At 34.1% G+C, this 16,621-nt stretch overlaps 1 protein-coding gene across 1 annotated transcript in view; it reads right to left on the bottom strand.

The window, feature by feature from the left end:
* Nucleotides 1-2,192: 2,192 nt before the first annotated feature.
* Nucleotides 2,193-16,621, bottom strand: part of ANKRD13C (ankyrin repeat domain 13C) — an 84,207-nt gene continuing 69,778 nt past the window's right edge. Inside the window, exons 10-13 of the mRNA XM_045547754.1 lie at nt 11,657-11,736; nt 9,952-10,050; nt 7,057-7,157; nt 2,193-4,955 (exon numbers count right to left, since the gene is read on the bottom strand). Of these exons, the coding sequence (XP_045403710.1) occupies nt 4,825-4,955; nt 7,057-7,157; nt 9,952-10,050; nt 11,657-11,736 (411 nt within the window). The 3' untranslated portion in view covers nt 2,193-4,824. The remainder of the gene's footprint in view (nt 4,956-7,056; nt 7,158-9,951; nt 10,051-11,656; nt 11,737-16,621) is intronic.

The following is a 16,621-nucleotide window of genomic DNA, read 5'->3' as shown; positions in this document are numbered from 1 at the left end:
GTTAATTTATTATTGAAGAAAGGAAAATTTTTTCTAAAAATTTAGTGTAGCCTAAGTGTACAGTGCTTATAAAATCTACAGTAGTGTACAGTAATGTTCTCGGCCTTCATAGTCAGTCACTCACTCATTCACTTATCTAGAGCTGTGGTCCCCAACCCGGTCCAACTCGGTCCATGGCCTGTTAGGAACCAGGCTACACAGCAGGAGGTGAGTTGTGGGCAAGCGAGATAAACTTCATCTGTATATACAGCCACTCCCCATCACTCATATAACCGCATAAGCTCCGCCTCCTGTCAGATCCTGTTAAGATTCTCATAGGAGCGCGAACCCTATGGTAAACTGCGCATGTGAGGGGTCTAGGTTGCAGACTCTAACGCCTGATGATCTGAGGCAGAGCAGCTGCAAATACAGATCATCATTAGCAGAGAAATCTGCCTGCACAATAAATGTGATGTGCTTCAATCATCCCAAAACCATCCCCCCACCTCCCAGTCCCCTGGTGCCAAAAAGGTTGGGGACCACTGATCTAGAGCAACTTCCAGTCCTGCAAGCTCCATTAACCATAAGTGCCCTATACAAGTGTCCCTTTTAAAAATCTTTTACGTAATCCTAGCACTCTGGGAGGTGGAGGCTGGAGGATCACTTGAGGTCAGACGTTCTAGAACACCCTGAGAGAGCAAAATCGCGTCTCTACCAAAAAAACAAAGAAAAATTAGCCCAGTAGCATGGGTCTACAGTCCCAGCTACTTGGGAGGCTGAGGCAGGAGGATGGCTTGAGCCCAGAAGTTTGAGGCTGCAGGGAGCCATGATGACATCACTGAACTCTAGTCCAGGCAACAGAGTAAGACCGTCTCAAAAAATAAAAAAAAAATAAATCAATAAATGATAAAAATCATCTATGCCATATTTTTACTGTTTCTTTTCTATATTCAGATACATGCACGAATACTTCCCACTGTGTTGTAACTGCCTACAGTATTCAGAACAGTAACATGCTGTACTGGTTTGTAGCCTGGGAGCAATAGGCTACACCATTTAGCTTAAATGTGTAGTAGGTTATACCACCTAGGTTTGTGTAAACACACTCTATGATGTTCACACGGCAAAATCACCTAATGACACATTTCTCAGAACGTATCTCCATCATTAAGTGACATAACTGTATTGGAAACATCCCAGCCAGTCACTGTCAGCCTTCTTTAGTGACCAAGAACTCTATTATATGGGAGCTATGGGTAAATAAGTGGTGGGTTTTATTTATTTATTTTTGTAGGAGATTTTGCTTCAATATTTTTAGATGTGTGGCAACAGTAAAATTGTAATTCTGTGTACCAAAAGTACCATATGGCTAAAAGTACTACTATTCTAAAATGAGCTCTAATGATTACATATAGCACTTCATAAGGCAGTCCTATAAGGATGATTCCATGATGGGAAAAATGTGGTAATACTTGACATGTTATGAAATTTTTAGATGGCAACCAAAGATACTATTGCCCCAGAATTTCAGACATAAAATGCTTTGCAAAAGTAGTTTTTGCTAATTTATAGAATATAAAAAAATCACAGGCTTTTCCTAAGCTTAGTTTTGCTGTCTTTACAAGCGATTTAATACCTCCTGTCCATTTTGCTCTGGGGCAAGTTTCACTGTCAGTTGTCTTTGAAAGTTTCCAGTTTCCAAATATAGCAACTTTGGTAAGGATGCATTTTGTTAATTTTAGAAAACATGCTTAAGATACCTTTTGCTGGAGTTAACGGCAGAGGCATATCATATCCCATACTAATTTGACATCAATAATTCTTTCACTCAATTTTAAAGGCTAGCATAGTACAAACAGGGCTTTAAATTCACCTAAAGTTTTTTACTCCAGCTTTTTCTCTAGCACATTGGAAATATAACTAATATAAATGAGCAAAAGGAAGCACCCCTTAATTCAGTGGTTAACTCTTGAACATGGGTTTGAACTGCATGGGTCCACTTATACAAGGATCTTTGTTCCCCTAACCTCTGCATTATTCATGGCCCAATCGTATTCACTTATTAATAAAATATTTACTCCAGCCTTTTCATGGCCTTGAAACAGGATCTTTGTCTGCTGTAGACTTAGTGAAAATTAGGAACAGAGCTCACTAAACAATCATTATTCGCCACCCTCCCCCAAGGTGTGAATAAACAACTGCATGTGAATAACTCTATAAAAACCCATTTTTATTAGTGTGAGGGGGGCTTAATTCCAGTTCTGAGCAGGAGAAGGAAATGAAATAGCTTTTCAGCTACTTCAGTTGTCAGGTGACAGAAGTATTAATTCCCAAACCATCATAGGAACTTACTTACACTCACAGTAATCATGGCATCTGCTTTATACTTCCCTTTTATGAAGTTTGACAATTCTCTGTATATGAACATCTACAGAGAGCAAATTATCTCATCAAAGAACTATTTTCTGGAGGCCAGGAACCATATCTTCTTTAGATACCTGGTGGCAGTTAAGATGACTATCTCATGGTTACCCCCAATTTAAACAGTTTCTAAAATCCCAAATGGAAGGCATATAAAATTTTATATACCTACATTATAAAATCTTGATTTTCATGTGAAATTATCAAAATACATGGTGTTATGACCTATTCATTTGAGACAGTGCATAAAGCTTCATTCATTAACTGCATTAAAAGGCACATTTTGAAAAATCTAATATTGTGAAAAGTTTATTTGCATTAATTAATTCCTTTTTTCCACCATCATAAGAGATACTAACATTTGTTTGTTCTTTGTGATCAAAGACATTGGAATGGATAATTTGTTTCTACTATCCTTTAAAGAAAATAAGTCTTAAAAACAAAATCCAAGTGCAAAAATTTTTAGTAGTCTTCCCACCTCCACTGTACCCCAGCAAAATATTCATAGCTGTTAGGAAACTGAAAAATCCCAAGCTACAATTTCCATGTTTCTTCCTAAGGTGTCTGGACTTATGAAAAAATCTGCAATATATTTCTGAAAGTATACCAGATTCCTACAAAGTAAGGGAGCCCGAAAACAACAGTGATCACTGCCTTTCAGTGTCTCAAACGTCATATAACCATTGACTGGATAGTTCAGTCTCTAAGTCACTTGATCTACAATCATTCCCCAAATAATAAAGATCAACTTCTATTCAACAAGGCTAGTCTGGATATACCAACTCTTTCCCCAAAATTCATTACCCACATAAGGTAGTAATTAGGTCTTTAACTATAATTATTTTTCTTCATTATAAAATGTATTTAATAAAATGTCAACATATGCAATGTATATATCAGTATGGAATATGTGGCTTTAAAGATGTTTATTATAAAATTTTTCTTATGGTCAATGTTTTGGATTTTTAAATAAATCATCTCTTCAATAAGGGTCTCTAAACTTATTTCAAATTATCTAAAATCCTGGAAAAAGTGTAAACTACTGGTCACTTTAAAAATACTTGATAGATGCACTCAACACATTTATCAGGATACATTTAAAAAACATTTAGCTAAGCTCTTTAATACAACATGACACTTTATAACTCTTATACATTATTCTCCCTAATTTATTTTCATTCTTGGACCTTCAAACCATCTTGGAATAAATATGAAAAATTTTAAGTGCAAAAATGAGTACTGCATGATTTTAACATTTTGGAGACAATTAAAATCAATAAATATTTTCCAGTGACTTAAAAAAATAAACAATAGGAATTGTCAATCTTGTGTATACTTCAGGACTTGAACTTGTAACAAATATATTCTGTTACCATATAAAATGTTTTTACCTTATTTTGAAAGCATTAAATATGTAGGGTTGTCCAAAATACGTGAATTGTTTTTTAAAATTGACACCAATGCATCCATACTCCACTAAAAACAAACAAAATAATCAGACTGGTGTGCACTTATTAGTAAGCAAGTTTAAAAATTTGGAATTTTTTAAAGTGCTGAGATTTGGAAGAGGAATATCTTTAAGCATGCTAACCATATCTTATCATGAACATAACAAGAACTATTAAACTCAAGTTTAGAAAAAAAATAGAGGTTCTATGAAAAGAAGATTAGTAACAAACATTTTCCATTGAAGAAAGAATTCAAGTAAAAACAAATAGCACCACAATGAATTGCACTAAGGTGCTAAAGGAGGTACCTTATTCCCTGCAGAGTGAACGCTCCTTCTGAAATGTATTGCAACATATAAATGCAATTGTTTAATGGTTACCATTTGGTTCATTCATCTACAGAAAATTGCATTCCTTCTAGTTCATTATATTGAACAAACATTCAAATTACTGAACTATATATACATAATGTTACATAGTTTACATTTTATGAAAACAAAGCTTGAAGGAATATTTATAAATGTCACCTTGAATATAAGATGACAAGTTTAAAAGGGCTTCATATCTCTTAAGACATTTAATTTATGTTAATGGTCCAGGAGTGTTTTAGATATAGATATAGATATAGATATAGATATATTTATATGCATATATATTTCAACAAGAAGTGTAAAAATTTTTAAAAACAAATCACAGCACTCATAGCTGCTTTACATACGAAGGTCTTAGGGTCATTAACGTGTCAAACTATTATGTTTATAATATGTATATATTTTTAAAAGACTGAAAATGGCACATCAGGAAACTTGCTAAATTCTTATTAGAGGCCCATTTCATTATATCATATTACTGATGTGTCGATTCAATGTGTAATTCCCTTTTCTTCGCTGAAAGCATTTGTCCCTTCTATTCGGATTCACTTTTGGGGTCTCTGCATTCTCCTTCCTTGGTTAGATGGTATCATTTTCCATGTCAGTTAAAGATCAGGAAAACGGCTTGGGTCTTCCTTGTAGTCATCAGGTATAGTAAAGATGGAGCCATCAAACTCATCATAGCGAAACTCCTGAAAAGTCACAGTGGCTGTGATCGTGGGAAACACGGGTATATCTACAGAGAGAACAATGAATGATAATATTGTAAAATCAAACATTAATCTATTTATTCACAGACTATAAAGTACTATTAGAGATGGCTATACTCTTTAAAATGTAAAAAACCACTACTCAAAGACCAGAAAAATCCAAATGTATATTTAATACTGAGTGTGTATCACTTGGGCAAGGTATTGACTGGTGAGGAAAGAAAGACATCGAGGCATCCAGAATTATTTAAAAAACTCAAGATCCTATTTCTTCCCAATCTTAAGAATATAATGCCAGATTCCTCCAGTCTTTTTTCTTTTTCTTAAGGGCAAAGGAATAGCCACTTTTGTATGTTTTACATTCTGACATCTTTTCTTTGGATTATAATATATATATTATTCTGACTCTTTGAAAAGAACTGATTTATTTTTATTCTTACTAGCCCAAGTTAAATACACTGGTCCATTTTTGTTTTAAAACACTGAAAACAATCCATCACTTAAATATGTGGTATAAAAACAATCTCATCAAAACTAGAGTAACACCATACCAACAGAGCCTAATATTCTTCCAAATGAAATATATTTCTGGCTATACTTTTTTATAAGTGAAATCTGGCGTTTAACATGGGTAAATACATTAATCATTCTGATTAGTTTTATTCCTAATACGAGTTACTGAAAACAGCGTAAGTCATAAAACTTAGGTTCTGATTCCTATCAATAATTTTACTTATGAGCCTCAGGGATTTCATGTGTGAAATAAACACTGAAAATCCCTTGTGAAGTAAGTCTATAAAAGCTAATTCAAGTGTCTGTTGAGGATAAAGACATACAGTAAACTAAGAATAACTGATAAAAGGTAGTATTTTATTACAGAAAGCAACAGTCTCATGTAAAAAAGAAAATGAAATACCTTAATTAGACAAACACAAAAGTCAACATAAGAATTACAGTGTTTCCAGTTACTTCTAGGAAAAAAACATTCATTTGTGCCTACTGTGTGCAGATGCTGTTCTAATGCAGGGGTCAGCAAACTAGGGCCTTCTGCCAGGACTGTTTTTAAAGGGCCCATCAACTAAGAAAAGATTTTAGATTTTTAAATGGTTGGGGGAAAAAAAGAAGAGTATTTCAAGAAGTGAAAATTACATGAAAGTCAAACTTCAGTGTCTATAAATAGTTTTTTTATCGGAATACAACATGCCCGTTCATTTACTTGTTGTCTGTGGCTGCTTTTGTTCTCCAAAGAGTTGAGTGGTGGTGACAGAAACCATATAATGGCTCATAAAGCCTAAAATATTTATTATCTTTCAGAAAAAGTTTGCTGACTCCTGTTCTAGGCATTAGATAGACATCAGTAAACAAGAACTGAGATTAATGCATTTACAGAGATTACACTGGTTGGGAGAGACAGAAAATAAGTAAGTAAAAAGTAATGGTGATTAAGTATCTAGAGAAAAAGCATGGCGGGGGTATAGGAAGTCTCATTGTTGGGGATAAGGGTTATTGAATAGGGTAGTCAAAGGAAAACCTCAATGAAGTGACTTTCAACAAAAACCTGAGGTAAGAACAAACTGGAGGAAGAAAATTCCAAATAGAAGGAACAAGAAGTACAAAACTCCTAAAAGGAAAGTATCTTGTTTTTTCTTGGAGCAGCCAGGAAGTCATTGTGGCTGCAGCCAAGTAAATGAGGGGAAGATCAGCAGATGAGGTCAGAGTGGGAATAGGCAGCCAGATCAGGTGGGGTTTAGGCCAAGGAAAAGACTTTGGTTTTTACTCTGGATCAGACGGAAAGCCAACGGATGGTTGTGACCAAAGTAGTAATGTACCTTAAGTTTTACCAGATGTAATGAGAATATAATATAGGGTGACAAGAATGACCTTCTCATAATTTTTTTATTCAGCATGTGTTTATTGAAAGCATGCTATATGCAAAGAATGTGTGACAGTAAGGAAGGGGGAGGGGACAAAACATGAATATCAATGCATATAATTACTTAAAAACTTTACAAAAATGTAAGCAACTAGGAAATCTATTTTCCTTTAAAACATATTTCTCATTAAATGTTAATGAACAGCTCAATATTTCTAAAAGACAATAAAATTACACTTAAATTTTTCTCTTACCTAATTTTACAGGAAATCCTGGAGGAAGCTTCATCTGAACAAATTCTCTAAGCTTGTTAAAGTGCTTGAAGGGAGCTATTACTTCTAAAACATTCAATAATCTGAAAAATAGAAAAAGTGTTTTCATGTTGAAATTATTTCTTTGTGTCCTTATGTTGTTTTTTAACCATATGCTTCAAACTTACACAGTAGTTCTGACTTCCAGATAGTAAGGATGAGGAAATTACACATCTTCTTCGTCATAAATTTTTTATTATTCTTTTTACTCTCACAGTTTGTAATTTTTATTTGTGCATAACTGTTTGATTTTAGGTCCATACTTAAATGGTTCAAGGCTTATACCTGTCTTCTTCCTCAAGTCTACACATTTCTGAGTTCTTTTATTTAGAATCACTGGGTACTTGATTTCCTTTTTTGGGGTGTCTTTTCCTTTCTTTTTTTTATTTCAGAATATTATGGGGGTACAAATGTTTTGGTGGGTGCCTGATTTTCACTGACAATCTATCATGTGTGTGAAGGGCTCTTATATGCTTAATATTCTTGATTTCTATTTGCTAAAAGTGTTTCTTACCTTTATATTTAAAGGGAAATTTAGCTTACATAAAATTTCACATTATCTTTCCCTCTGAACTACAATTTCATAATGTCTCCTAGCATTCTGTATCACACTAGTTATTATACAACTTCTTTTATGTTTCATTTGGATGGATTTCATTTTCAAGTAGTAGTATTTGTCTTTCAAAAAAGACCTAAGGCTGCTATATTTCTTGAACTCTTTTGTGTCTGAGAGTATCTTTAGTGGCCTTGATACACACATGACAGTTAGTCATACTATCAGATCATACTTTTTTTGCTTCAGAAATGTCAAGATGTATGAAAAAATTTAAGGCCAGGATGATTTTGCCCCTTTTCTGCCTGTATGTCTTTAGATTTCTGTACTAACAATTGAAGCCCAATTGTTTATTCCTTTTTTTTTTGGGGGGGGGGTAGAGACAGGGTCTTACTATGTTGCCCAGGCTGGTAATGAACTGTGGGCTTCAAGCAATCCTCCTGTCTCGGCCATGCAAAGTGCTGGGATTACAGGTGTGAGCCACAGCCCCTGACTGAAGCCCAATAGTTTAATCAGGATAATTTCTGTTACTAATCATTCTGTTTCAATTTTTCTTGGAACCTAATATTATCTTACAGATTCAGTTCATTACAAAGAAATTTTCTTCTATCATATTTTGAACACTATTTTGGTTACATTTTGGAGACTCTCTATTTAAATGGAACAGCCATTGCTATTCTGACATTGAACCATCTTTGTCCTCCATATCTATTGTTTCTCCAATCTCTTTTTCTACTGCATTCACTATGAGCTGTCAAAATTTAACTTTAGTCACATCTAGTCTGTTCATTGTTGTTTCTATTGTACTTGTTTTATAATAGTGCTGTTTAGTGTTCAATTTATTTCCTTAGCTTTACAATCTCCTTTTCATTTCATTCTACTGCTTTATCATCTCATCTTAGAATGATCTAGTTTACTGATCATTTTTGTGGCAGGTTTTTTGTTTGTTTTTCTGTAGCATTAAGAGGGAATTTTCCTCTTGTCTTTTATTCTAGAATGAATTATTTGGCATTTACTGCTGTGTTCCTTATTTCATTTTTTTCAGGTGTAGTGATTACAATTGCCACATTTTATAAATTCTAAGATACCCTTTTTTCACATAATAGCATATCTAAAATTGGGATAAATCCTAAAATTGATGGCATCTTAAAATTAGCCACAGTTTTCTTCTTTATTAATAAGTAGAATATAAAATTGGTGCATCTTTGAGTCAACTGGGTCCTAGATATGATGAATTATAGCAGATTTGTACATGTGGCTGTCTCCCTTCGCACATTTTCTGAGATTTATCTCTCTCTGACCTAACTTGAGGGCTGTGTAGAACATTCTATCTGCTCTTCTAAATCCTGGGTATGGGGCAAGGTCAGGTAATATGCTACACGTATGGACTTTCTTGGAAATATATGGGTCCTGCTCTCTTCTCCGACAATTTTTTTTAATGTATTAGGTCAGATTGGAAAGGGAAAGAACTAGTAAGAAAAGACAGTCTGGGACTTTAATTCATCCCCCTTTCCCCACTTTAATGAGGAGCTTAAAGCTACAGTTTTATCACAGTCAGCTCTAGCTGCTTAGCTTCACTCCACCCATCTCTCCAAATTAATTTCTTTTTTTTTTTTTTTTGCCCCAACCTACTTCAGGGGCAACAAATTAGATTTCTTTTAAAAGGAAAACCTGGTGAGTACAGATTTGAAAGGATATAATCAAGATGTTCACTGCAATATTGTTTAACATGGTGACAAACTACAAATAATCAAAATGTTTATCAGTAGAGGAATATTAAAATGACAGTATATCAATACTATAAATTACCAAGCAAAAAGAATATGATGGACAAAAATGTAATTACTGTATGAAATTTACGATACACTCACTTTTAAAAGAAAAAAGGGAACTCACAGAACAAAATAGCAATTATTCCACCATTTTTATTTAAAAAAAATGCAAAAACAAGATTAGTCTAGACAAAAACATACCGTATAGTCATTATTAATGTTGTAAGAGAAAACTATCACTTTTTGTTCTATAAATTTCCATACTTTTAGACTTTTTAAAAATAAGCATGTATTCATGTATTACTTTTATAGTTTATAAAAAACTATTTATCTGGTTAAAATAATGAAAATTAACACTTTTGTGAACCAGAAAATTTCTAGAAGGGTACACATACTTTGCTTTGCTTTTACATTTCAAAGGCCTCAAATGCACCACTCACATGTAAATATTATTATAGTCTTTAGCGTTTAATAGCTTCTGTCATAAACATCTATAGTTAGTAACAAACTTACAACTCAATCCCTAAGGGAAATTCCTGGCTCATGGCTATTGTGGCTTTAAACGTTTTCTTACTCTCTTTGCACACCAACTCTCTACCCAGATGAGGAGCTCTAAAATGGAAAAAAAAAAAGAAAATGTCAGAAAATTTTTCCCATAGGCTATCATCTTCCTAAGAAAAATCTGTTAATCTTCCATTGATATTCATATTTTAATTTCTTTACCTATAGAAATAAAATTATGCTAAAAGGGAATAATATGAATATAAGAAATGAGACATGAATAACAAAAACATTTAAGAAAAAATTATCAGACCTCAAGTAATTTCACATTGAATATAATTTTAACAATCACTATTTTTAGGAACAAAGAAAATCACTAAAAAAAACCCAAACTTTAAAAGTATCCCTGTATATCTTTGAAGTCAGTTATTCAATTTAATCTCCTTTACTGTCTACTACAGTGTCAGCATTGATCAATAAAAAGTATTATGAAGAATAAAGCATTTTACATTAATTATTATCAAAAGACAAACTATTAAAAATTAGTTTAAAGATCTAAGGGGCTTTTATTTGTAATTCTAGCATAGGCGAACAACATGTTCTATAAAACAGAATGAGTATTCCAATGAGCTGAGCAGAAGAGGCTGGTTTTATAGACTGAAAAGGGATGAAGACAGCAGAAACAGGGAACAAAAAGCGATCTAGTCCTTTCAAAGCTGTTTTCCTTACAGCATTAAAACAGAGAGAACTTCCTTACTGTGCTAACTCAAGTTGACTATAATGTTCTATTTTTTTGGAAAACTGATCCACTTCAAAGTTCAGTGCACTTAGCAGAAGCAACTAAATTCTGGATTGGTCTGGTCTGTTGGAGCCTAGTATAGGAGGCTAGTTCAAATCAACAGCCTCCCACAAATTTTGTTTAACACTGTAACATATTATGATAGAAACATTTTGGAGACGTCACAAAAATATAATAAAGCTTTCAATAAGAAAAACAAAATGATGACAGCTTCCTCCTACACAGAAGAGGGAAAGTAATATTTTATTATCCACCAAAATGAAATAATGGTTGGCAAGAATAAACTTTAATTACTCATTCATTCAAAATAAACACTTATATTATTCATTCATTATTCTTTTAGTCAATAAGTATGTGCTGAGTACAAGCTATATGCTAGGTACTCCACTAAATGTTAGTAACAAATGTTAAGCAAAGGTCCTATGGAAGAATGGTGGGATGTAGTCTACTGTAGGCTAAAACAAATAAACAAAAAAAATGACAAGAGATGAGCTTGGAAAGGCAATGAGGAGACAAATAGTGAATGCCCTTACACACCATGCTAAAGAATCAGGATAATCATGAACTACAAAAGTTTACCATACAATGGGAAATCTCAAATATGCAACTGCATTGGGCAATTCCCTACATTGTATTTCCTTAGAACAATGTCTTTTATAGTTTTTTTGGTGTGCGTAAATTGGCAGGAGGGATGTAGAAGGCGGCTCTATAACCTTATTCAAAGACTGTGCATAATTTGGGATACTCCACTCTCATCATGCTTGATCCATATTTTTAAAAGTTAAATTAAATATTCAGACAAAATTACACCAATAATTCTCTCTTTAATTATTACATCCAAGTAGTCACATACTCAGTTTTTACAGCTTTTATTCTTTCTAAAAACTAAAGAACACATAAACCAAAGAAACCCCTTACTTTCCATTTTCAGCAGATATATATTCTTCCCATGTAATAGTGTTCTGAGGAGGCGGGGTAAGGGACTGTCTTCGAACCGGCTGCCAAAAAATAAAAAAGAAGGGGTTGGGGAGAAATAATGAAAGAAAAATGTTATATTTTTTAAAATATAAAATTAAAGCTTCCAGTGAACTATTTAAACTACCAGTCTACTTAATCTCTTAATTTACAATTCTTGAAGAGGTTCCTTCTAAGATAGTTCCATGGTGATTTAAGCTCTACTGGTAATATTTGTATCAATTTTTTTCTAAATTCCAATAAGACAAGTATCAAAGTAATAATATCCATTCATTCAATGTTTCAGTCATCTAAAATGTTCCTGGCATTAATGCTAGATGCTGAACATGGGAGCTACAGAGAAGTATAAGAACTAATTCTGACTTCAAGGAACTTGTAATTCAGTTGGAAAGAAAAAAAATATGCTCATGAACAGTTAACTAGAAATATGAAATAATATATGTTTAAAGGCCAAATGAAATTATAGAAAACACAGATGTTCAGGAAAGATGACAATCTTCTATGGATAATAAACCAAAACTATGTGATTGGACCTAATATATAAATGAAGATAAAATAAAAAGTATTTTAAAAACAGGGAGCATTACAGGTAAAAAAAACACAAGTAGACTCATTTATTTGAAGCCGAGAGAGAAGTTCAAAAGGAAGATCAACAATAGATGATGAAGATCACAAAGGTCACATTTTAAAACTTCCACTGTGTCTTTGTTAAATATGAATTTAAATCACTATAGGATCAACTGGCAATAAGGAACTAAACTAGGGAGTGAAAGTGGAAATTGAAAATTCCTAAGGAAAAAATAACACAACAAGTATCATAAATAACAAGAAAAATAATAACATCAGGGAGGGTCCCATTCAGAGGAGTATAGTTTTGGATATAATGAATGTGAGATGTTAACAGGCAGTATATCAGAGCTGTTAAAATCAAGGATTATTTTTTTTTTTTTAAGACAGGGTCTTACTCTGTCACCCAGGCTGGAGTAGTGGCATGATCATAGCTCACTGCAGCCTGGAACTCCTGGGCTCAAGCAGATCCTCTCATTTCAGCCTCCCAAGTAGCTGGGATCACAAGCACATGCCATTATGACTGGCTAAATTTTTTAAAACATTTTTTGTAGAGAAGGGGTCTTGCTATGCTGCCCAGGCTGGTCTCAAACTCCTGGCCTCAAAGGATCCTCCCACCTCAGCCTCCCAAAGTGGTGGGATTACTGGCTTGAGCCATCACACCAGGTGAAAATCAAGGATTTTTAAGACACAAAACTGAGTTAGGATCCTAGCTCTAGTGAATTTGGGCAAGTTACTTTCTATTATGCCAATTTAACTCACTTAAAAAATGAGAAGATAGCCTACCGTATTCTCATAGTTAAAAATTAAAGGAGATAACATATGTAAAGAGCTTAAGGCCTGGCACAGAATAAAAGATTCAGTAAGTAATTTTTATATATTGGGAAGTTCCTAGAGGGTAATTATAGAAAGAAAAGGAATTCTCTGACAAGATGAGAAATAAGAAAATGGAGGGCTGATAACTGACTCCTAAAAAATACAGTTAGGACAAAAGGAGAAATAAAGGATCCAGATAAGTAAAAGAAAAATGAGAGCACCAAAGTATTAAACTAGAATGTCAACTGAAAATATCTCTCAGATATAAAAATTATTTTTGAGCTGAAGGCAATTAACAAGCAGCAAATGAGAGGAAAAGCTTTCTCTATCCTCCTCCCCCTTTTCTGCCTAAAGATAGGATATAAATTCTCCTCCACTAGAGACAATTCTAGACTGTTTCTTACTAGCCCCGCGATAGCACCAGAGGAATCTGCAAGCAAAGCTTACTCCATTAGTTTCCCCCCATATATTTTATTTACCTTCCCACAGTTTCCTACCCTTGGAAACCTAAAACCACTTTCCTTTGTCCTGTCATTTCTTTACAAATTTATTGTTCTTTGTGTGAAGATGCTATATAAATGGAGTTCTAAGCCACTGTTTTGAATTACTTTTCACTGAAGTTTCTCCCACGAAGTATCTGCTGCATGCATTAAAAAATTTGTTTGCTTTTCTCTTATTAAACTGTCTTTTGTTACAAGGGGCCATCCCAACTAAGAACTAAGTTTGGTAGAGGTAAAGTTGAGCCTCCCCTACAGAATCGTTAAGGCCAAAAGACTGTTTCAATATCATACTACAGAGACATTAAAGAGAAAGAAGCCTGAAAAAAAAGGCCTTAGATTTTGTTGGTTAGAAATCACTGATGATCTTTGAGTAGCAGTAGAAAGATGTGGGAATGAAGGAAACTAACAGTTTTGGAGTATCAGGCAATAGGAAAGACACCACTCTTTTTCTTGAGAAGCTTACAAAGAAACATACAAAAAATAGATAATTACTATTCAGGGTAATAGGAGTTACGATAGAAGACCTAGAGGATGACATAAATGCACACAGAAGGGGTTTCTGATTCAGAATGGGGTAGCCAGAAGATGTGGACTAATGAGTCCTGAGCAGAGGAGTCTAAAAGAACTCCTGAACAGAATAACCAGTTGCAGGAAACTAGGGAAAACACAATGGTGAGAAAAAACACGATATACCGAGAAATTGCAGCTGCAGCGTGTCTAGTTGTATGAATAGCATACATGAAATTTTAGTAGTAAGAGACAAGGGTAAGTGGCCAGACACCGACGAGAAAGAGTAGTTTGAAAGGGTTTTGTGTATGAAGTAGATTGTACTTTACTCAGGAAGCAATGGACAGTCAAGTATTTTGTACAATATAATGTAGTGGTTAAAACAGAAATTTTGGAGCCAGAGTGATCAAATCCTGGATTTGCCAATTACTAGCTGACTGTGGATAAATTATTCAATCTATTTTGCCTCAGTTTAGTCAACTGTATGACCTCACACATGGTTATTGTGAGGATAAAAATGCGTTAAATGTACAGTGCTTAACCGGTACTCTACATATTTTAGTTATTGAGCATAGGCATTACCTGGTTTAATCTGTTTCAGGGTGATCATTCTGGTAGCAGTGTATAAATTAGGAAATTACCTCAGTAATCCAAATGAAATATGATAAGGGCATGCTATTTGGAAACGGATGGAGATAAATAGATTTAAGAGATCGTTAGGACTTTGTGATTGATCAGATACAGAAGTAAGAGGAAAGCTAAGAAGTCTAAGGAAAAATTTCAAGTTGCTGGCATGAGGAAATAATGGCGCCACTATCCAAGACAGAGAAAATAGGAAGAAGAAAAAGGAACAAAAATTTTTGATCAGATTTATACATACTAAATTTTAGATACCTGTGTTTACCCAAGTGAAGACAGGCAAAAGCACTATATAGATGTGATGTGGAGAAAGGTCAGAGTTGAAGTTATATATGTGGGTGACAGTTACTAATGTTTACATGGTAACTGAAGTTCCAGGTACATATCCACTGATGAGATGTCAGAGACTTCTAGTTGTTTCCCCAGTATTTATTCTCTCATTCTTCTGTGTAAAAGAACTTCGCTTCTAAATTTCTGGCTGAACATATGACTTCTCAGAATAAGTATTTCTTTTCTAGTCATCCTTGCAGCTAGTTGTTACCATGTGACTAAATTCTAACCAATGAGATGTAAGCAGAGTGATGTGTGTAACTTTTGAATGGGTCCTCAAACACAACAGGCATGCCTTCTCCTTCCTAATTACTATTTCTGCTGGCTGGAATATGAAACTCGCAATAAATCATGTTATACCATGTGGATAAGGACCACATCCTAGGAATGGCAGAGAAATAAGACCCAAAAAAGGGCTAGGTCTGAGATTAATCCACAGAACAGAAAAACCACACAAACTCAGATATTTACATGAGAGAAAAATAAACTTCTATCTTGGTTAAGTCACCATTATTTTGGAATTTCTTTTCCTTTTTTAGAGATAGGGTCTTACTTGGTCACTCAGGCTAAAGTACAGTGGTATGATCATAGCTCACTGCAATCTTGAACTCCTGCGCTCAAATGATCTTCCCACCTCAGCCTCCCGAGTAGCTAGAACTACAGGCTGAGGCACCAGGCCCAGCTAAGTTTTAAAAATTTTGTTTTTACAGAGACAAGGTTTCGCTATGTTGCCCAAGCTTGTCCCAAACTCCTGGCCTCATGCAATCCTTCGGCCTTGGCCTCCCAAAGTCCTGGGATTACAGGCTTGAGCAACCACACTAGGCCTGGAATTTCTTATAAGCAGCCAAATTTATATCATAACCAATACTAAGTTTAATAAATACAGTGAGATATTATACATAATACTATGTTATATAGCAGTGGCCTATCAGCAGAATGACAAAAAGGCTTAAAATCTAGTTAGTGACTCTCATAAAGGCTATGGTAAAACATTAGATAAAATAGTATCTAATGATATACTAGAAAGCAGAGAGACACACGTTAACAGAACCTGTAATTTTAGAGAAAACAGCTGGAAAAATTAAAGGTTGCTGCTCCAGCCCAGAGCCACAGCAAAGACTAATCCCATCTCCACCCAAATCTCTATTAATATATATGATTTATATATATATATGTTTTGCATTTTCATAATTAAGACACATTTGCCACATGATTAGATGATATGGCATGTCACATCATTATATTTTTCTGGGAATAAACTTCTCTAAATAAATTTATACTGTTCCAACAGAATTCTTTCTAAATGGTATATTATACATCTCCCATCTTAGTAAAGAGACTATAATGAATATAATTTAACCTTTTATTGGGCACTTTACCTCATCATTATAAATATCAATTATTATATTCTAATAATATATTTTCTAGTTTATGTTTATTCTAATTGGTCCTTTATTACATACTGACACTTCTAGCTGAATCCTTCAGGTGCCCCTTCTCTACTGATGCCATGGCTATCTAACCAACAGGAAGACATGAGGTTGCCACA

Source organism: Lemur catta, chromosome 3 (genome assembly GCF_020740605.2).
Source record: "Lemur catta isolate mLemCat1 chromosome 3, mLemCat1.pri, whole genome shotgun sequence".
NCBI lineage: Eukaryota > Metazoa > Chordata > Mammalia > Primates > Lemuridae > Lemur > Lemur catta.
Note: the sequence above shows the minus strand (reverse complement) of the source record. Positions and strands in the feature narration are given on the sequence as shown.